The following is a 23,688-nucleotide window of genomic DNA, read 5'->3' as shown; positions in this document are numbered from 1 at the left end:
TAGACTCTAAAGCTTGTGTTGAAGTGAATGTGGTACTCAAAAATCCCACATAGCTTACACTTAGGTATGTTGAGAGGCTTTTTCTACGTCTTTCACCAAACACACTCCTACACCACTTACTCACTGAGCTGTGCTGAATCCCTATAAGTACTATCCATTATTGCACAATGCCATGCAGAATGCAAACATATGCACACTTCCTTACAAGATGTTTTTTCCTCAAGGTTGAGTCAACATGTCGTGGATGCGATGGGCCATGAACATTAGAACAGAGCCAAGCACTTGGCTAGAGCAATATATAAAAATTTTACTTGTGCATGGACATTAAGGATTCCATTTATTTATTTATTCATACTCTCTATGATGAATGGCAATATATAACTATATTTTGATCAAACATGATGGTGGTATTGTTTCTGTTTCATGTCTTTGGGTTCTTTGATGCCTTATACAACACAGCTTGTAATGCACAAATCTTTGTTCTGCTCATGTAAACTGTTTTTTTTACTGTTAAACCCCACAAACCACAGTGGATTTATGTGTGAAAACATGACTAATATCCAGACATTGTTAACTCCTACTATGATAGTGACTGAGGTTGTCACATTTGATAATTTAGCTTGTGCCAATCTAGCAAACAAACTTAAACAGTAGAATTTATGGCATGTGAAGCTAATTGGTGGATAAGAGTCTTCAGTTATTATTTCAAGGCATCTGTCAGTTTGTGCAATCTTTATATGCATGACACCCAGTTGAAAGGTCTGGTGTGTCAGCTTTCTGTAAGGGGAACAGCGCATTTTAAACATCAATTTAATTTGTCGTGAAAAATATGACACATCATATGCAAACAACCCAACAAAGGGAGCCTCTTTCCCACTCCACGGAAATCCCTGGGAATGTTCATGGCATTATGAAAAAGGGACATTTTCCATCTTTGGAAAGTGAAAGCAATTACATTAGAAAGTACACTAATTTAGAAATAGCCCAGTAGTAGTTGTAAGCCTGCCTGCACAGCCTGCACTTCCTCTTAAGCTGCACATGGCAGTTTATTGTGATGACAGCAATTAAATACCCTGGTGATTTCTGTGCAAGCAGTATTACGATTTATCCTACTGTGTGCTCTGCTCTCCAGAGCTGGATGGAAACAAGGTTTTATGAATCCAGTGTCAGTCCACCAGCTGAACACGGCACACATAAACTGGCCCATTCTCTGAGAAGCAGCCATGAAACAGAGGATAAACCACACAAGTGGTTAATGTGACACAGGAGGACCTCAGGGGGGCTAACACAATACACAATATTCTCACAAGCTTAAAGCAGACAATGAATACAGACACTGTCCTCACTACTAGATTTAATTCTCGAATGGGGAATATGTGTTTGTGACCACACAGTACATAACAGGACTGACTAGGTTTCACACTGTACGGCACAGGGGACAACAACGCATGGCCCAAATTAGAAGCAGTGTGCTACGTATGTCAGATTTGTGCCTCATCAGCATTCCCTCAATCTCTCCCTGCGGCTTTCCTTCTGCCACTTCCAAGCTGGGTGTTTGGTTTAGTGTAGTAAAAACCTGTTAGTTTCAGATACAGCTTTACAGTGTACAATAAAAACACCACTGAGTACAGAGTGTGTACAATCTGAAAATCCACTATTTGATTTCTGTAAAACTACAAGCTAACATACTATGAAAGGACAGTAATCAGGTTATAGATTCTATCATTTTTGCAGTAGTTTTGCTCATGTACATGTGACATGACTTGTATGTTGTTACAGTGCAAGATTTGTACATGGATTTAGTTTTGGTATCAAAAATCCAAACATATACATTTACATACTTTTTGCATGATGGTGACAACAATTTATATCTTAGTATATTAAGACTTTGCAACAACTCAGAGATTTGGAACCACTAACTGTGGTAATTTAAATATAAAATCTCAAGTAGAATGACATGTATTGTAATTACTCACAGTGTGTGTCAAGGAAACTGTATGTGTATTGACAATAGAAACGCCACTTACCTTGGGAGATAGAAAAATCAATCTCAGTATTTTGTAATGGGGAATGGTTTTGAGTGTGTGAGTGTGTGTGTGCGTGTGTAAGTGTGCGTTTGCATGCATACATCAGTACAGCTTAGATTTATAGCAGCACAGCCTCTGATATTACAGCCGCCATGATTATTGTTCACACAGCAATAACCTCCCACTGTACATCCAGCAGGCAGATTGAACACTTACCTGTTCGGGTGATGCATCACAAGTATATGATAAGACATATAGCATTTAATGTAACACAATATTTTAGTTTTGGTGTAAAGTAAGAATTATAGCAAAACTACTTATAACAAGTTGTGAAAATAGAATTAATAACATAGAAAATAGCAAAGCATCATGAGCAAAATCAAGAATAAGTTGTTTTGGAGTGAAAGTGAAACGCTTGAATGTCATAGTGTTAGTTGGCTGCTTTTCAAATTTGAAGTCCCATGTGTGATTACATGCTATTTTTCATTTAGTAAAATACACACCATGGCATTCAAGCTGCTTTCACTTCAATAAGCTAATGATGACTTGCTTGGTTTTACTTCAGTAACCAACTTGAAAGAATCAAAGTTTTACCTTGAGTGCTCAGTAGGGACCTTAAAAGCCAAGTTTCCCCTCTCTGCCCTGAGGAGGAGAGTCAAATGGGAAAGATCAGAAGTCCACTTACCCCACAGGGAGAAGAGGTGAGGATCACAGCCAGGATGGGAGGCCCACAACACTATGATCAAGCCTCACCCCCAACCCCAAACCCATTGTTTGAATAAAAAGAATGTAGTTACCCCTGGGTGGTGTACTGGAACTATAGGGCAACAACTATTGTGTTCATATGCCCATATGAGTCTCATTTATGATTCCCATGCATCAAGCAGAAAAGAAACAGGTGGCACAGCTTAAACGAGTGAATGCAAAGCCAAAGTGGCACCTACCTTGAAAAGCTTTCTTTAATAGTTGAGAAAGCAATTTAGAAAATGCCAATGACTTTATATACTTCCTTTCCAATGAGTATATAATGTCACAAACACTGTGGTCATAGTTTTGTGATTAAAAAGGTAATACCTTTAGTTTTACCTATGAGATTTGATGAAATGTTCCATGAAGAAAGCAGATTCCAGACAAAAAGGAAGAACAAAAGGAGAGGAGACACCAATAAGTGTCATGGTCAAGTTGGAAAAGGACAGAGAGGGAGAGAGGCTTGATGGCTACATATATGTTTAAATACAAGAAAGAAAATGTGTGACAGCAAAAAGGGAACTAACAATGGACAATGGACAGAGAAGAACAATACTTCACATCTTTGCTCTGCTGTGCGAAAAGAACAGGAAGCAGCCACAGCAATGGAAAGATGGAGATAGAATAAATGAATTGTCTGTGCAAACATGCATTACAGCAGCGGCGACAGATGAGGATTAGCTTAAAAATTCAGTAAGCCACCATCATGCATTATGCCCTAATAATGTTGATGCAAATATCCCTTTATTTGAACCACATCATTGTAAAACATGTACAGTAGATGTAAATAATTAAAACCACACAAAGAAAATGTGGAGAGAAGTGACACAGCTACCCAGCAGAGTGGGGAGTTGAAAGCCAAATGAGCTTGAAAAAGGGGTCATATGGAAAAAGAAAAAGAAGTCACTGGGAGAATGAGCATCAACTAGGTCATTCAAAATAAGTGAAATGACAGCCCATATATGAAGCATCAAGCCTGAGCATTGCACAAGAATTAGAAGCATACACAGTTCGAAGCACAATGGGAGCAGGAGGGACAATGGAGGGATGACGGGGAAAAAGAGGAACAGAGCTCATACCTTGGTCGCCCATCATCAGGTGTGCCAGACCTTAAAGGAAAACAAGAGCACAGTCAGCAGAGAACAAGGGATCATGGGAAGCTGTGTGACACTGACACGCAGGCATCTCTTTCAGAGCAGATGTCTGTGTTACTTGAGGAGCGTTGGGATAAGGGAAGAGGGGGACGGAGAGAAACAGAAGAGGATGCACAGACAGGGTTATTAGCATGATGAGCATTCGGCCAACCAAAGAGGGTTGCAATGCATCATCCGCCACTTACTAGACCTCACTCAGAAATCTAAATTCAGGTTGACCTTTTTTTTTTCTCCAAGAGGAGAGATACGCCGACTGTCATCTTAAGTACGTACCACTAGCAGAGCGATCCCTATACACAAATATAGCCGAAAACTGCTTTACCTTGACCTTCAACAACAATAGTCAAGTGTCCACGAAACATTTGAGTCATACAGAGGAAAAAAGAAATATGATTGGACATAGTCTGGCCACTTTTTTGAGCAGGCAATGACTTAAATTTGCAGTTCAATTGTAATCTGATCATTTTATTGATATTAATCAGTATTAACCATGAACTACTGACTCTATGCAAAGCACTGACTGCTGTGTTTGGTTGGTCGATCAATCTTCTCGCCATAGTTCTTCTGGCATATTCTTAATGTTGAAATTTAATTTTTTGTCAAATTTGAATAACGCCTGAGAGTTGGAAAAGATGCTACCGGAGCTAGCAGTATGGCTAACAAACGCCAGTTATTAAAGGAAGGGTTTCTACACTACTTATGTGTGTTAGCCAAACTTGCTGATGCCAATATTCTCCTTTAGCTTTTCACTCTCTCATTAGCCTGTTTAAAATGTGGGAAATTTCAGCCACAAATCAGCAAAAAAATTCCCGCATCTTCATGGAAAATGAAACATCTTTTTCTGACAGTATACTTACCAACAAAATATTTCAGCCAAAATAAAAGCTGTCTTTGAAATTAATTTGGAAACCTACCTTTAAACATAGCATTTGCTTAGGATAGCAGGAACTTAATCAAATTGTCACAACTTGACATTGTAAATTATTTCATTAATATTTTACACATATAACAAATTTGTCTCAATTTTTCAGTTTGTTCTGTAATAATACATAAATTACAGTTTATGGTTACACCCTTCTCTGTAATTAATCTTTTTTAATTATTTATTTATTAATTTCAATTCAGGAATCCAGTTAACATAGAGTTAAGAGTATAAACTAAGTACTGAAGTTACACCTATCAGTTCTCCACGGCTACTGGAAAAAATCTGACTTAATGCTACTTTTTTCTACTTCTTATACTCACAAACACACTAAAAGAATAGAGAGCTATGCAATGTCTCTAAACCATATATGACACAAACAGCCCGATCATCTTTTCTTCACGTCAATAAAAATATTTTACTCACTTTGAAAAACAGCAAAACTGTTAATGAGCAAGTTTAGAAACATAGATTTTCATCATAATTTTACTGTTTGGCTACATCATTTACAAAACTTTTGGAAAAATAATAATCGATGAAAACCACATCATTCAGACTTACCATTCCAACAATATCAATACTATAGCCTGCATAAAACATTGGCTTACATTTATTTGAGGAACCTCAGTGAACATGACAATGTGTAGCACACAAATCTTTAGCCAGAATGCTAAGACAACAATTACATCAATATACCCACCTTCAGTATTGCTGTCTTCTGGAGGCACGGACAAGCAAAGAAAAAGAGAGGAAGATAATTCATTAAGCAGCATGCAGACTAGTACTGGCCATTGCATGTCGTAACCATGCAAGGCATTAAACGTCACATGCAAGTGACCTATTGTAACCCTTGCAGATAAAAGGCCAATTTATGCATAATGTGGGCTTTTTTTTGTCCCCCTTACACTGACCTGGAGTACAGGACAGAACAGTAACTGAATGAGCCCCTCTGATTATTTCAAATGACCTTGAATCACTAATTTCTTTCAAATAAGTCTTTTGTTAAGAAAGTGAGTGAATAAAATAAACACACTGCAGTTTCATGATTTATGTACCACTATTGATCATATGGATAAGATGGTGAGGAGATAAAAAGCACAGCTTGAAGCTTGAGGCCAGTTCATCCTGTTGTGTGAGGCTCTTTAAATCTTTTATTTATTGGCCTTTTTTTTTTTTTTTTTAAACATGATGGATTGTAACTGTGGTATCAACAATTATTTTAGTACAGCAGACTCAAAACATTTTTTAGTTTGTTTCTTTGAAAAAAAATAGCTGCTCTATACCACACGTGATGAAATGCACTGCGAGAGAAAATAACCTTAATAAATAGAGTTGGCTGTGGTAAAGCACAATGCCTCTAAGGTTTCAGAATGGGCAGTGGGGTCTCGTGTTACTGCGACTCTATTCAGGTGATTTGGTCACATTGCTGAAAGCAATGACCAGCGAGCACATATTGGAAATGCAAAAAGAGATTGCCTTCCAAATGAAATTGCCTTGACATTAACTGTGGCAATCAATGTGAGATTTGTGGAGGTGAGAAAACTGACATGTAAAATCTGTCACATTAACAAAGGAGACCAAGAGAGGAATTACATTTTGGTAACGTAATAGCAAACAAGTGAGGTAACCATCATGCTATAGTACCAGTGAGGAAATGAATTGGTTTGACAAAATTATGTGATTGCAAACATGCAAGACCAATGAAATGAGTGTGCTAGGGCCCATATAGACTGCCTATAAAAAGAACAAACAAAAAGGTCAGTCAACACCTCTTTTCATCATTCCCTTATGATTTTTCTGGAGAGTGATTCCAGATGTTTAATAATTTAAATCATGAAAGCAGAAACACACACAAGATGACACGAAAAGAAAAATAGAATTTCATGATATTACATATTTTTGCAATTAGACAATCATGAACTGATATCATGCATGCAAAATGGTCCTGTCAATCCAATTTCCACTGCAAAATAAACTCCTACCTCTTCAAAATGGTTTCTTGCCCAGATTCAAGCGATTTTTTGACCCAAAACTTACCATGGCCACAGGCTCCCCTTCCAAATCAGACACCATGCACATACACCAATCCAAATCATCATTTTGTGAACAAATTACAGGACAGTTAATCACATGACACAGGATTTTAGTTGAAATTCATTTTACATGTAATCTGTTAAAAAATGTGAGCATTGCTAAATAAGATAGAAACAATTTCAATTTTTGTGCAGCTTTATGTGTTAAGTGAATCATTATGTCCTAACTTTTAATAGTTTGGACATCAAGATAAATGAGATTCTATTGTGAAGGGACCTAAGAAGTGCACTTTGTTCACAAAACGTTAGCTTGATGATGAGAAGCACACTGCTGAAAAAGCATTCTGGCATGGCAGGCATGAAGCTGGCAGTTGCAAAGTGACCACATGAGAAGAGAAAAAGTAAAAGAATCAAGACCATTTGCCGACCTCAAGACCCCAAAGACTGATGGTGATTTTTACATTTTTGCCACAGTAACTGATGATTTCTCCCGCTGCATTTCACTTCAGCAAGTGGACTTTCTTTAAGAGCACTATCTTATAATAATAATAAATATTATTATTATTGATGGTTTGTTTTAGACTGTGTATAAGGTTACAGTATAATTAAGATTGCATTTTAGTGACTCCCTTCCTGTTATTATTGGTGATCAGAATAAAATTTAAATCAGGTATAGAGGTACAATGATTAATTTATCCCACTGCCTAAATAGAGACAATTTAAACCCCAACAGGCAAGATACAGACATAATTATAAACAGTAAGTTTCTAATTGTGATACATAAAAAACATACAGTGGAGGTGTTTAGAGAGTTTCATTGAATGGAGGATCACAATTTATACAGTTAAAGCTATTTAATGTTTGAGCAATTTGCGTCTCATAGTGGTTGTGATTCTTTTGAATCAAACTTCAACAATCTTTATTGGCCACAATAGATGTGGTTTCATTTGGTAGCGTTGGGAAGAAAAGAAGCTTTCCTCTAACAGCAGTATCACCTGACAGGAACCATTAAAACAAGCCCCCTATCATACTAACATGCACACACACACACACTTTCTTTCACAAATGTACCCAGCTGGTTACATCCTAATCCAGAGACGTAAATCCATTTAATCCCCTTGACAAAGTGATCCCAGTGCTATTGTGCTGTTAACACTACACCGAAATGCACTCAGCTATCTATCAAACCATCTTCTGATGGTCTTGTGCTGTTGATCATGCACATGGTAGTATGGCTCATGGAAAATAATTGCATTACTATCCTGGTTGATGCCTCACTGAGCGAAACATCTGGTGTGCGACAAAAAAAAAAGAAAGAAAAGGAAAAAAGAAAAGAAAGAAAATTCAAGGATGGTGAATTCTATGCTGTGAATCAATTTTCTCTTCTGTTGGATTTGTCACCTCCAGATATGATTTTAACACCATGATACAACCTGGACCCTCTCACTGTGGGCTCACAACTGTGGCAGCTGATCCAAAGTGACGGCCAGTAGAAAGCCAAACGTGCCACTGCACTGGCGACCATCAGCCAGCTCCAGCAAATGCCATTAAGACTGGATGCAGTTGGCTGAGGAGACATGGCAAGTGCACGCAGGGCTGTGGATGATACATTTCCCATAAAAGAACATGTGTCACATTCACTAGACACAACATCCAGCAATAGATATAATCCACTTTTCCCTGCCATTTAACAAATTTAGAACATCCTGTCTGTTTGTATCAGCCTTTTGTCATAGTCTTAATGGCATCATCACTGCTTTAGGTTTGTGGGAATTTATTTTAACTCTATTATTGTTTTGTTTCAGCTGGATTTACAGTATCATTGACTTTCAAATAATGCATGCTGTGTCAGGTTGAGATGTGACTGCATGCCATCACAAACAAGATAGCTAAGATCCACCCACCACCCTGTATACTTGCTGTTGCTTGTTAACATGGCCTACACCTGGGCAAGAGCCACATCTGGGGGGAGCAACTTCCTAAAGTTAAATGAAAAAAGAACACCGTCCTACTAGGTCCAAAAACGGAGAGAAGTGGACTCTTACCGGAACTGGGAAAACTGGCCCATCAGATCAAACCCCATGTAAGTAACCTGGGTGTTCTTCTAGACTCAGGTCTAAGCTTCAAACACCAAATCAGCAAAATAACACAGACAGCCTTCTTCCACCTGAGAAACATTGCAAGAGTCTGTCCCTTTCTGACAAGACAAGACACCGAAATCCTAATCCATGCCTTCATTACCAGTCGACTACTGCAACTCACTTCTCACCAGCCTCCCAAAACAGTCCATCAAGAAATGACAACTCATTCAAAACAGTGCAGCCAGACTTTTAACCAATACAAAAAAGACACATCACCCCGGTCTTAGCTAACCTACACTGGCTTCCTGTGTCACCCAGGATTGACTTTAAAGTCCTCCTACTCGTCTACAAGGCCTTAAATGGGATGGCGCCCCCATACCTAACCAAACCCCTTACCAACCACAAAGACCTCTGAGACCTGCAACATCTGGCTGTCTAGTTGTCCCCAAAGCACACCACAAACAAAGTGGAGAAGCAGCTTTTGTTGTTAACGCACCCAAGATCTGGAATACCCCCCCCCCCCCCCCACCCCCCATTTCAAACAAGCCGCCTCCCTGAACACCTTTATAAAGGAACTGAAACATATCTTTATACTGTACCACAGCCTTCTCAATTTATAATAATTGACTTATATTGTTTACTCTCATTTATTTATTTCAATGTATTTATCTTATTTTCTCTTTCTTTTTATTGTCTCTAAATGTAAATCACTTTGAGTTACAAGGCCATGTATGAAAAGCGCTACACAAATAAAAGTTATTATTATTACTACCTGTTCCCCGCCTTCATTTGTTTTATTGTTACAGTTGCTGAAAGTTAAAAAGCTCTTTCTGCAGCTTGTTCTCAGAGAAACTAATTGTGTGTGTAACGTTGCAGTTTTTAGACAAATGGCCCCATTCTCTTCTAGAAAGTTGTGTGTTTAAAAAATGAAAATCCGAGAGCCAGACTTTACCTTATACTTTAAAAAAAAAAGTTTGACACTAAAAAAATGTGTGTTCATGTTCTGCATCCATAATGGGGATTTCATGCAGTCATTATTCTAGGAACTGTATTGTCTTTTGTGTCTGCTCTGCAGTGTTATGCCTCTTTGGTTGACTGGTCAGTTAGGGCATTAGAACCCATCAAATACAGGCATGTTGTATCATATAAAAATGTCTTATTACTGCACTTAAATGAAAAGTAATATGTTAAATAAAGTTTAATAAAATGAATTATTAAGCAACTGACATTTCCTAATGAAAGCAGTTCAATTCCATTTTAAATAGCCTCAAACTGAGGCAGTTTATCATGCCAGCATTGCTTTTAAAAACTGGGTCAGCTACCACTACGTTTCATTGTGGAAAAGCTGAAACTCAAAGCCCCGACTTGCTAAAAATTCTATGTGAATATCTCTTCAAAGATGATGCGGCAGAGGACTTTGCAGGTTGACAGCTGCAAATGACAGTAAGAGGCAACTGACTGAAAATGTTTTAGTGACATTAAGCAAGGTGATATCAGTAAACTGCATAAAAACACGCACATGCAAACGTGGTAAGTCCACTGCTGTTAAGGAGACAGTTTGCATTTAATTCCGGGGCTTTAATTTAAACTTTATTGTTGACAAATGATTAAAACAGGCTACTGCTCACTGTTGACGTTTATAGGGTAAGTCGGTTGAGTTTTTGGTACTCCTTTAAATGTAGCGAGCTGCCCATTTAAACTTACTTGTGCAGCACAAAAGTTCATTTCCTAAATGATCTGGTCCTGACAAAAAAAAAATGCAAATGTGTATCAAAAATCTCTTTAAAATGTGTTGGATAAATAAGAGTTCTTTGTTTAATGTTTAGTTTTTTTCTGCAGTGTTATTAATGAGGAGGTCCCCATGTCATCATCATACAAGCTGTAACAAAGAAGGCACCGACTCCATTGCCAGCCCATTAGACAGTTTCAGAATTGAAAAATACGAGCAGGATGGCTGCTCTAAAATCCCCTGTCGCAGAGGCGCTTTAAGGGAAAATGTAAAAAGCCTTGCAGCAAAGGTTAGACCTACCAGAGGATCGATTTGTTGTTAAATTACAATTTGGACCAAATCAAGACTAATGAATATAAGTGAGGACTCATCTCTTAGTACCACAGCCAAAACCTAATGCATCTATCTAACAGAGGAGTGTTAGTGGCATTACACAGCTCACCATTTCCCTCATTATCCTCCTCAAGCAACAGAAAGGGTGGAGAGAGAGGAAATGGGCTGAGTGACCAGCCACTCTCATGGAAATTGATAGCTCCCACACCTGTGGCTTCACTGCTACAACTCCCACTATCAACAGCTAAAAACGCTCAATGATGACAATGTGTACAAACTGAGAACAATACACCCTACATATCTTCATGAGATCAACCTACTGATACTGGGTTCCTCACAGTGTAACAGTGCCCAATGGTAGAGCTCCACTTTACTGCAGAATGAAAAACCACGATGGAGAAAATCTGTTATTACACCAAAGTGAGTACTGATGGGGATATGTATCTGTCTGCCACCCAGCTGTTGACATTTTAAAGGAATAGATCAACATTTTGATAAATACTCTTATCAGGTGGAGAATTACATGAGAAGATCAATACCACTTCATCTCTGTGTGTTATGGATATAAGGCATCACTGGATACAGGGGTATATGCTGACAGTGAAACCTTCTCTGACCAAATATTTTCTGTATGGTTACATATATGTGCATAAACACACACACACACAATTAGTGTTAGTGACTTAATTAATCCTATTTAGATGGTGAGTGGAGAATAAATTTCAATTCAGATATTCGGAAAGAGACAGGCCAAACAGAGAGGATTGTGCCAGATGTGCTGAAGACCTCTCCATTCTTTTACATCTTGTGGGTTAGAGTGATCCAACAGGATAATCAGACCAGCTTATACAGTAGTTCTAATAACCTTAATCCCAGGATTGACGATATCTAGGATAGTATTACAGATGAGTAAATCTTTTTTTTTTTTTTTTGAGATGCAGTAGCTATTTAAGACTTGGGTATTAGACCTGACAGAGGAATTAAGAAATCAATGCAATCTGCAAGTTTTTAAGTTTGGACTCAGCTTATTTGTTACTTGTTATAGAATATCTTACACCGTCATGATTGAGCGATATTCACCACTGTTCAGCAAGTACCTTTTTCTGACTAAAGACGCTCAGCAGTTGCTTAAGGAAACTGGAGCTGTGGCTCCTACTGTTGACGTGTGACAAATCCCCTTCTGAGGAGAAGCTCTTCAGCTCAAGAAAAAAAAAAGAATATTAATAAAACACACTAAGTAACACATCTTAGCTCTAAGTTATGTTAACATTAAACTATGTATCATTTTCCATTAAAAAAATACAGAACTGTAAAAAAAAAAAAAAAAAAAAAAGTACCCTGATAAAAATGCAATTTGTGATTTGAGCCAGATAAATCTGCATCGACTGCCGGACTGATCATCGTAATCATTTTATCATAGAATTCACAATCCACATTCCAGGGTAAAACGATGCACATTACAATAGGGAGAAGTCTTCTACTCGTACTTGAGGTAGAATAACACTTGGATTGTGACATATAACCTACACTGTGCTGTAGTCAAGTGAGGTTTATTTGTTCTGCTTCAGTCACAAAAGGCTTCAAAGTCATGGAAACTGTTCCTGAAAACTGATTTGTTTTCACTCCATCATTAGCGTGACAGCTTTTAAATTACTGCAGTGCACTTTTGACTTGTTTTTAGTATTTCAGACAACTCTCATGAAGGATGACAACCAACCAGCAGCATCAAAGGCAACTTGTGTTCAAAGTGAAAATATCATCTACAGCCTGGAATTTAAAGAAGGATTTATTTTTTATTTTTTTGCCTTTATGGAGGTTTACTCTGTATCAGTTTATGGAAGATCAAACCATCCAGATTGCATGGAAAAAGGCAAAGTAAAAGAAACAACCTAATTCAAGGAAATGATTGAAAGATAACAGCATTCAATCACCTCATTATGCATCTTATAATACACTGTAAGCTCCATATGTTATATGTATTAGCTTAGCGTGCTCCAATAAGAAACATACTGTACAGCCCTGTATCATACGAGCATGTGTATCTATGTGTGTGTGTGTGTGTGTGTGTGTGTGTGTTATGGATGTGTGTATTTGTTCTGTGGGACGAATCCCGTTAAAGGAGGAGCTTGGTGTCAAAGAATTTCACAAACACCCTTTGACAGTCGAGAGCAGTTGTATTTAAACAAGGCAAAAATCCTCCGGGAAAATCCCTCTAATCTTTTGATCCCAATAGGCTATCTGTCTTTGGACTCCGAGACAGCAGTATACTGTTAATCTGCTTTTGTCTGAATGAAGCTGCAGGACGCTTCGAGACAGAGTGACACTTTCACAGATATGGTGAGGTCACATGGTATGTGCACATACAACGGCAGATATGGTTAAAAGGGAGCACTCAATCAAATTAAGAATTCATCTTCCTATATACAGTGTGTATGAAAGCAGTTTAAGTCACGTACTGTATGTAAACGTGAGGAAAGCCACAGAGTACTTAAACCCACGTGATCAAACATTATATATAGGCTGCACTTCTTCACACAGAGCCATCTACATAAATCATTTAAAAATGATGCATACAGAAAAAGAAATAGACAGTTCTCACTCAGATGCTTAAACTGTACAACATGTTCTTTGTTAAAGAGGAACTAAGCAGGATTTCTCCCGTGGCTATGCTACATTTCTACCTTCATTACACAGCTCCAGAGTAATTGTGATCGTTAACTGCATGACTTGTGACTTGTTACGAGTGACAACGGAGGCTCTCTGCCTTCACCTGGCGTCTCACGGCTGAAAACCAACCTTGCAACATCAGTACAGTACCTCGTCTCTGCACACCGCAACACAAACACGCCGTAATCTTTTGTTCATGACGGTTAAGACTACACAAACACACGCGCCGTAACATCGTATATGTTATGTAACGTTTTCCACCGCTCCATTTATTAACTTTTCGCCGGCTTCATTGTTAACAGATGCACATGGGCGAGAGGAGCGTAACTGAAACAGCGGAAAAGCCAGCGTACTTGCATAGTTCCTCTTTAAAGGAGCAGTATGTAAGAATGTGGCCAAAATTGTTGCTGCAGTCAAATTCAAAACACAGCAGCGCGTTGTTTCCCCTCCCCTACCCACCAGACTCGAGGTTGCCAGACAGCAACCTCTGCTCTGCTCACTCACAGTCAGTCTCAAAGCTAAAGTAAAAAGCTAAATATTCATCAACAACCTCACTGTTTTATTGCTCTGACTCACAGTAACTACGAGCGGAGTTCACGTCACTCAGGTGATCTGCAAGTTATTGTTACATTTCACCGCTCCAACGCTGTGTCTGAATAAACGACACAAGCTCCTCCACTTTCTGACGTCGGATCATAAAACATGACGACCGGAGACAGGCGACCTAACCGGGCCGGACTCATCTCATGAACCGCTCCTTTCCTCCCTCTTTTCTAACTTTCACTTTGTAATTCATCCCTCTAGCTTTAGCTGCTCAAACTAACTAGGCTATATGCTCACAACAGCAAGCTGTGTATTAAACGGCAGAGCGACAAGCCGCTTATTTCTACCGTGTGATATCAAGGAAATATGACCATAATAACTGATAATAGAAAACGATCTTTTTTTTCCCCGCGATCTCGTTTCATCTCCCAGGCGTAGCTGCAGCTCAGTGGAAGCTAACTGGCAACCCGGAGGCTGAAATGCTACTGACGCTGAGATTGGGAGAGCACGCTGGGTGGCGCCACATGCCAACACATGAATTCAAAACATAAACATGATTTGCGGTCTGCAAAAAAAAAATAGTAATAATGCAAATATTCTGGTTCATTATGTTATAAATATGAACATTATTCCTGAGTCTCTGTGACATATTAGGATGATTTTATGGCCAGTTGCTTTAGATTTCTTACATATTGTACCTTTAAATGTCCTGCACAGATGTTGCTATACCTGAAGCCACAATGGCAGCTCTGTTCCTCACATTAAAGCAGAAGTGAGTGATATATTTGTGTTAATATAAGTCTTAAATAGTTATATCTTCCGACAGCAATCACTTACATAGAGTGTTTGGACTGAAACACGGGTCTCTCAGTCCCTCTGCTCTGCTCTGAGCCGAAGAGAAAACATTTATCGTATCCTACAGTTTTTATCCAATGAGGAGAGAGAACGGCATGCAGGGCTGTGTGTGCAGCCAAGGAACGCCGTGAATGTGGTGACGTAGCGACGAGGACTGTTATGGTGCGTTCAAGGAAACTCGTATTTTTCCGACCGTGAAGTGGTACCAGTTCGATCTGGTACGAGTTCACCGGTCGGAAGTTACGAGTGGCCGTTATAGTGACTTTCACCGGTAAAACAGGTCGGAAAAACACGAGTGGGTTGCCTGGAACGCTACAAAGTCGTAAGTTGTGACTTGAAGCTGTAATTTACGATTTCAAAAGCCTGCCTGGAACGCAGCATTAGCGAAAACGACCGGATCACTCACTTCTGCTTTAACTTTTGATGATCTATCACAGTTGTGTTTTTGCATCTTGTTGCACCGCGGTCAGAGGTCAAAATTTAGTAGTAACTGGAAGAGAGACAGATTTATAATTTGAACTGCACTAGGTGGTCTTTCTTAGTTACAAACTAACCAACTTTTTTGCTAGTTTAATTGATCCACATACTGTATAACAAAAATATTCACCTGCATAGAAATTATCAATTTAAACAGGCATTCTGAGCGATTACTATCTGCCTGATGAAAATGTAGGCTGTGCACTTCTCTTAGTCCATTTCCAGTATTCAATTTGCATTATGACTATTCACGCCTCTTCCTCCTCCTCCATATACCAAGTAGTGTTATAATAGGTGGTGAGTCATGGTTGTGACAGATAATGTAAAACACCACCTCTAATGTAGTCAAGAGGTTGCCAAAGTCATCATGCTTCAAATTCTTCTGGCACAACATTTTACGAGTAAGCCTCATCGCCACTGATTAAAAATCAATTTGTTTAAAATGGATCCAGCCAAGAAATGAGTACCATGAAAACCATAGAAGAGACCAGTGACAGCATATATTATACAGTATATTATAGGTTGATGTAAATCCCAATGTAAACACAGGGCACATTTCAGATAAGGTTGGTGCTGTTGTATTTGAAAGATGAGATTCAAACTATCAGCTATGGGAAAAGATTCAGGTAAGGTTCCTCAAATTCAAGATTAATTGACCTGAAACCTTTAACAGCAATGCGCCCCAAATATATTTGTTTAGTGTTTAAAAAATAAATAAAAAATCATCCACAAAGACCAAAACATGGTTAAAGACTTATGATGCAACATGTCTTCCACGGTAGGGTCAAATCCGTTGTTGTTCTGCTAAGTTAATTTAAAAAATCACATTGCCACATCATCTGATGATTATGATTCAAATGTGAAAATAGGTGTAACATAATCCCACTAGGCAACAGTCATTCTTAGTAACCTGTCATCATGCATTAGCAGTTTAGTCAACTGGCTTAAATTATCTGACTGCCTGTCCTACAAGTCACGTTAGTCTCAGGGACTTCTGGCTATCAATGTTCAAGACCCCAGAAGCTATGCTCACAGCTACAAATCATAAAATTGAAGTGCAGTGCAATCAAAGCTACTGTATGCAGTCTGTGAGTTTTATTCTATGAATTACATAATGCACGCAATGCAAAATAACATGTTGTGCAGTCTTAGCTGAGGTCTGCCCTACTTTTTTTTCTAGACTGAGTTATGTTTGGCTAATGTACAATGAAATAAACAAAATCACTCCATTTTTTATCAGGATAAAATATGGAGCTATGCAATGCGTCTATGTTATTTTCCTAATGAGAAACAAGGGGACAGATTCTGGGAACTTACTGACCATAGAACAGTGCATTTAAATAATTGTTTTAACCGATCAAAGGGATTTGTTTGTGCGTGTTTGTATTTGTGTGTGTGTGTGTGTGTGTGTGTACACGTGTGTGTATGTGAGGTCATACAATGTGCAAGCTTGTGGTTGAACAGGGGCGAGTTGACAGGTCTGGTGGCAAATCCTGTAATCCTTTCATCTGATCAAAGTAACACAACAGCTTTTAAATGATTTAATGGAAAGGTAGCCCTACATTTTAAACATCAGTGTACTTTACAGTTGAATCAGTGCATTGGCATCAAGCTTTGAAACTGTGAGAGAACAGCTCTGTATTACTACGCCTCCTCAGTTTTTACAATTACATTTTTTTCCCTACTGCTGAATAAAGATTCTGATTCTGATGGGATAAGACCGTTTATTTGAGAATACTCCAGGCTAGGACATTAGCTTTAATGACTATTTTAAATTATTGTCTGATAAAATTTCCCATGAACAGACATTATGAGTAGTTGTTGTATCTTGCCTCCTCTATTCAGCTCAGCTCAGGGTGGTGAGAAAGCAAGCAGCAACACCACATCGGCTCAGGGACAAAAAAAACCCCACAATGTGCACTTGCTGGAGAACTGAATTAGCTGGCAAAGGTACAGTTTGGTGGATGCTTTCATCCAAAGTGACTTAAGGTAAGAGTTCATACAATTTCAGCATGAATGGCTCCAATGGGAATTGAATCTCTATATCTTGCAATATTAATGTTATACTAAAATGAGCTATGAACAACAACCAGTCTTTCTACATTTCCAGAATTATTACCAAGTTCATGTGGTATTTCATATGGTCTAAAAACACAACCAACAAGAACATAATACATACATGACACTAGACTTGAGCATGCATGGGCTAAACATGATCTTGTTGTTCACATCCAACTTGGTGTTCTTCTATTTTTTTTTACATAATACACAAAGGGACAGATGTGATACATTAATAATAATGTTCCCATGTTTGCATTTGAACTGATCTCTTGCCATGTATCTCAGCATATTTTGGCAATATCAGGAGTCCTTTGTGTTACAGACACACACACACACACACACACACACACACACACACACACACACACACACACACACACACACAAAATTGTGCATTTCTATTCCTGTAATCTGGCCACACGTAACTAGATTTACAGCTGCACAAATCCGTGTTGCAAATGACTATGTGTAATGTAAGACAATCCATTCATAGTTACGAACCCTTCGACAGTTAACACCGGAGACTGCAGTTCCCTCAGCTCTATGGGGCTTTATAGTATCTTTCAGCTCATTTGTTTTGATTTTTACAACCTACAACATAATATTGTGGTTCAGTCTCACAATTTTAATTCAAAAGCTCAAAACAGGCTGTGATGAACCCACTGTTATCTCACAATGAGTGTAGTGTACATGCCCTGCAGGTGAACAGAGGGAAGCATTTTGTCAGCCAGATGGCCCTTAAGGAGTTTGTGAAGACCAAACCACAGCTAAATGGATGGAGAATGAATATTGGATTTATTCTGGTTGGATAGCAAGAAGCTATTTGCCAGGCAGTTTGTAAAAACAACTGCACATACAATAGAGTTAAATTGTCGATGTTGTGTACAGATTGTCAGACGTCCCCAACTGACACAAAAAAATAGCACTACTTTTAGACTATAAAACATTGACTATGGTCAGTCCAATTGGAACAACTAACAGTTGATGATCTAACACTGCCTCTTGAAACTAAAGTAAGTGTTGCAGCAGACAGCTCTACTGACAGATTCCTTGTTTGTCTTTGAGGCTTGTGTGATGTAGTGGCTCTAATGACTTGCACTCAGTAACCTGTGGTTTCTCTTCCACAGGTAGAAGTGGTAATTTAGGGAAGATATATACTGTATATAACTACTGAATAAATGTAAAACAGTGAATATAATGTTCTTTTTTTTCGACCCACCATTTTGAAACTTGTAAAATGAGTTCTCTGTTGAGGACGGCTCCTTAATCTGGAAAAAGTGTCTCCTTTGTCACTGTCACTGCGGCACAGTTAAAATTAGGAGGAACAATGATATTCAGGGTTTCAAATCTGAGTTTCTTTGTCTTTATGGTTGGGCTTTTATAAGGATAAAAGCTTACTTTATTGGTGAATTCCTCAGTGTATTGACATTTATTTATGAGAACAGCTTAAAGAATCACAATGAGCCCCTCCTATCAAACTTCAGGTCACGGATCTAGTCCATGAGAGAATCTGCTCCCCTGAATGTGAATACAAACACACTATAGAGGAATTTATTAGATCATATTCTTAGGGTGTGTTCATTGTTCTTACAATAGCTTTCATCTTAATGACTCTTTTGGAGCTATTCACTAATGCCATGGTATATCCACTACAGTGACCTCCAATACTTATCTTTCATGCAGCACACAGACAGATATCTTTCACTCAATTAATCTCAGTATTAATATAATCTATTAGTTATTTCATTACTGTAAAATTATGAACATGGGTAGCCCTACTGGTTTGATTAAAATGATGATTTATCCCTATGATTTTTAGACTATAACCTATTTTGTTTCATTGTTCCTGAAACCAATACTGTTGATTTAATAATTTGCACTTGCAATGTTGTATTGTCTCTCTGTATCAAGCCTTTTTGAATTTGTCTGCTGTAATCCTCCTCAGTGTTCTTGAGTGACATGTAGGGTCATAAATAGACACAGTTTATTAAGGTAGTTTGTTTTGTCTTTAATGACTCCCATTTTGGAGGGCTGTGAGCCAACTTGTCTCAAGCAAATAATAGCCCATTATTAAGCTGACCTTTGGAATGGGTTTTAGTATGTACTGTAAGTAAGGATGCAAAACAATGAGTCATACTTAACTGAATGATAACTGTGATAACTGAATGAGCAAATTAATATGACTAAACCACAGGATGTCACAGTAAAACGATTACTATTATCATAAAATCACCGTTGTAGTTGGATGTCATTAGCTACTTATTTTTTTATAATTTTCCTTATTACAAGAGTATCATAGCATCCCCCCCTTCCTTCTTGATTGAAATACTATTTTTTAGATTCTTTCCACCACCTTGTAGCACAGTATGTCAAATACGATCTAGTTTACGATGCAGAATTTCAGTTTAGTTTTTAAAAGGAATAATATTCTATTAATTTGCAGCTATGTAACATTTCCATACAGTACCCATCTTTGATCACACACACAATCTCCATTTTTCCCTTGTATCCCTTCCTAAGGTGGTGCTTTCATAAACTACAAAATTACAGAGTATTTACAAGTCTTCTAAAGAGGCTGAGGAAATTGTCTTGTTTGGATTTCTGCTCCTCTACACTGAAACAAGCACCACTTTCTCTCCAACTTAGAGCATAGGAAAAATGCCAAGTGGGCTCTCATAAACTCTTGACTCCAGAGACAAGAAAAACAGCCAAATGTCTTCTCTTTATCAAATACCAATGCCAAACGCAAACTGATGTCTCACACTGAACCAACTGACAGGTTGGCAAGCCTTTAAAAATTGGTACCCAGTGTAGAGAAGGGTTTTTTTGTTTTTATTTTTTTTGTTTTGGCCGAATTAACTTTTGACACAAATCTGAAATGTCATTTATAGTCATATCAAGAATCAAGCATTGTGAGTCAATGTTGCAATAAATTATTGCAACACTAAAGTAAAATACTATAGAGTCTGCAGTAAAGAGCAGCACAGAAAACAATAATACCATTTGGGTGCCATGTCCAAGAATATTTACTGCCACAGTTAATTTGTGATCAAGATTAATTTAGGGTACTTTGATGCAGTGCAGCAGTGCAGCACACTACATCTCACTGATGTAGAATAGTTTAAATAAACAAAGACTTAATGCTGCCCAGCACTGAAATCCTGTTAGTGGACCACAGCAACGATCATTTATTCTGTCAGTGCATGAGGTTGGTACAAGAGCCTATGTTCCCTCATGAAAACAAAGCCCGAAAACTGTAGGAAATAAAACATAGCCTACACAGCATAGAGGACACTTTAATTAGTGGTGTTTCATATTTGCCTCAATAACTAATGGCAATCAGATGGGAATATCTTATGTTGCAGTAGTAAGTTACCCAAACCCAGGCCTAATGAGCTTATTGTTAATAAAAGATTTATGTGCTTGAATAAAGATGCCTTATCTTATGAAATGAAATGTAAATTAGATATGGCCAATGTTAGCCTACAGTATATGTTAAAATGAGCCTTAAAGTCCATTAAAATAAAGTTGAAGAATAAATTAATGGAAAAAAAAAAAAAACACTCACACCCCTCCCCCCATCAACACTTGGCCTGCCCAACAAACACAGCATAGAGCTGCCAACTGTGTGGAGCAGTGCACTGGATACAGATATATTTTAGATACAAGAAAAACGAATCTATCATGATAGCATGACCACAATCATGGGCACGGCAGAGTTGTTCTTTTCTTGCTACCTCAAAGAACCCCATGTTCTCTTTGTGTATCGATTAGCTGGATTGCTGGCCCTTTTTTTCCTCTGTATTATACCGTAGTCTTTTTTTTAATCTGTTTGAATTAAATCATTCAGGCCCCTAGCTTTCAAGGCTCAGTCGTGCCACAATTAGAAGGTTTTGTTTTTGGTATTTTTCTAGAAAATGCTAGGATAGTGATAGAGTATAGCTGCTTAACTAAGCCATATGTAGTAATAACAACAACAACAATTACAGAAATGTCACAGTTAATACTTTGGGGCACTCTGGGGTCTCTTTAAATCTAGAGGATGCATTTTGTGCTGTTTGAGGTCAATGATATCATATATGTTTATTCTCTATGTGACTTTTAGATGATTACTCAGTCATTTGTAGTAAACCATTGGAGATTATGTTTCATAGGTCAACCAATCCCCACAGATCTGTTTGATAGGAATGGAAGACACCTTAGGGGATGGAGAACACCTGCATGTTTTACTAATGAGGCCTTGCAGGAGATTCGCTCATTACAAACAACTGTATTGCATATCAAAGGCACACATCGTAGCACTAATACAAACATATGGCTTCAGCCACCTAGAGGAAGGGGATGCTTTACAAGTGTTGATGGTTATTACAATAGGGGCACTTGAATTTGTAAATTCAGCCCATGTTGTCTGAAAGGCTACAGAGGATATGTTGTACCAACTGTGCAGTCTAATGTGAATCCAGATGTCTTACCTTCACTGCAGTCCTTTCCTTGGAAGCCCGTCTGAGAACAGTCACATGTCGGTTCGTTGTTAATTAAACTGCAGACTCCTCCATTTAAGCACATGTTGGATGTACCGCAGAGGTCCTTTAAGACCCCTTCACTCTCGAGCATTTCAGACTCCGTGTTGTTGACCTTTATGTCCGTTATCCATCCAGTGAAAGGCAGCTGATCCTTGACCGCTGCTGATGTCAGTCGTAACACCACAGATCGTAATTCCGGTGGTATTCCACCAACAAACAAATGGCTGAAAACAGTCATATCCCGTCTTTTCGACTTCACCTCCACCCACTTTATCTCATTGTCCACTATTAGGGTTGTGTTCTTAAAGTTTCTCCTTATTGTGACTGCGTGCCATTGGCTGTCGTTGACCGCTGTGTCAGATATGACCGTTGCAGGCTCGGCACAAAAAATCGAGAAACGAAGACTGAGTTTACCATTCAGTATGAGAAGTTCTAAAAAGTCACAAAATCCATCATCGTCGAAATACACTAGCAGCCCATGGGAACTCTTCGTTTTCATATTGAAGCTCATTTCACTTTCACAGCATGCATTCCACACTGGAAACCTGGCCCACTGTCCCTCAGCACCTGTGAACTCAAGACAAGTGCCTATTTCTACAGTGCAACAAATGAGCAGCCCAACCCATATGATATGGGCACCATGTGGCTTTTGTAAAACCATTGTGCGATCAAAAATTCTGTGGAGGTGGATAGGGGCTGAATTTACTTGAAAGAACCTTTGCTTAAGCAAGAAATAAGCTTGGTTGACTGTGAGAGAGTAGACTGGCATATAACTGATTGTCTACATGGATTTACAAGTGTGAACAGCTGCATTTTAAGACAAAAGACTAAATGCTATAATATTTTTGCATAGCATTAGGATTGGCCAACACTTACTTCCTGGAGCAAATACCATTACCTCACACTGTCCAGGCCACTGGCCAAACCTCTCACAGTCCGCGCCAAAATAGTTTGAACTGTTTAAAGGTCCTCTCTGCCATGGCTATTTAAAGCAAAGCGACAAGGATTCAAATATCCATTGGGCACACTTGGTCTAATTTATGTAATTATGAAACAGTCCCTTTTGGTGCCAGTTAGAGTGTACACGGTTTCACTTGAGTTGAAATGGCAGCTTTAATCTTCATGTTCATGCCAGCATTCTTTGGCGGGTAACTGGAAGCCTTGCTCGGGGCTTTTCACCCTGCATCTTCTATAGCGATGAGAAAAAATGCCATATGGAGCCAGGCTGGCGATAAGCTCGGCAGAAGAAGCAGTCTGTCCGTCAAGCCAGTCCTCAGTCCCAAAGCACCCTGCAAGAGAATAGCATATTCAATACAGTATCAGCATTTTCACCAAATCCAAATTCACTTGGCAAAAGCCTCCATCAGAAGTCAGAGTTGATACTGTGGTTAAAGCAGACCAATCAGGGGCTTGTATCCAGACAGGTCTTTGTTGCAACAAACACAAGCCATATCATTAGATTAATATCAGCAGGGCTTTCCAGGAAGCACACAGCAGCTGTGGACGGTCAGTATCACTGGATCCACGTATTACTTA

General features: G+C 38.6%; 1 protein-coding gene across 10 annotated transcripts in view; it reads right to left on the bottom strand.

Annotated features, from left to right (window-relative positions):
- Positions 1–22,813, bottom strand: part of LOC310997959 (neurexin-1a-like) — a gene marked incomplete at its 5' end in the record, with an annotated part of 248,122 nt that extends 225,309 nt beyond the window's left edge. For 2 of the 10 annotated variants that reach the window (XM_083987826.1, XM_083987827.1), the window contains 3 exons: positions 2,622–2,681; positions 3,854–3,883; positions 22,102–22,813. In XM_083987826.1, the coding sequence (XP_083843952.1) occupies positions 2,622–2,681; positions 3,854–3,883; positions 22,102–22,813 (802 nt within the window). Of the gene's footprint in view, positions 1–2,621; positions 2,682–3,101; positions 3,114–3,826; positions 3,884–5,550; positions 5,569–22,065 lie in introns of all 10 variants that reach the window. The other 8 variants (XM_083987824.1, XM_083987818.1, XM_083987828.1 and 5 more) reach the window with 8 other exon arrangements.
- Positions 22,814–23,688: the final 875 nt, after the last annotated feature.

This window comes from Trachurus trachurus (genome assembly GCF_905171665.1).
Source record: "Trachurus trachurus genome assembly, chromosome: 15".
Taxonomy (NCBI): domain Eukaryota; kingdom Metazoa; phylum Chordata; class Actinopteri; order Carangiformes; family Carangidae; genus Trachurus; species Trachurus trachurus.
Note: the sequence above shows the minus strand (reverse complement) of the source record. Positions and strands in the feature narration are given on the sequence as shown.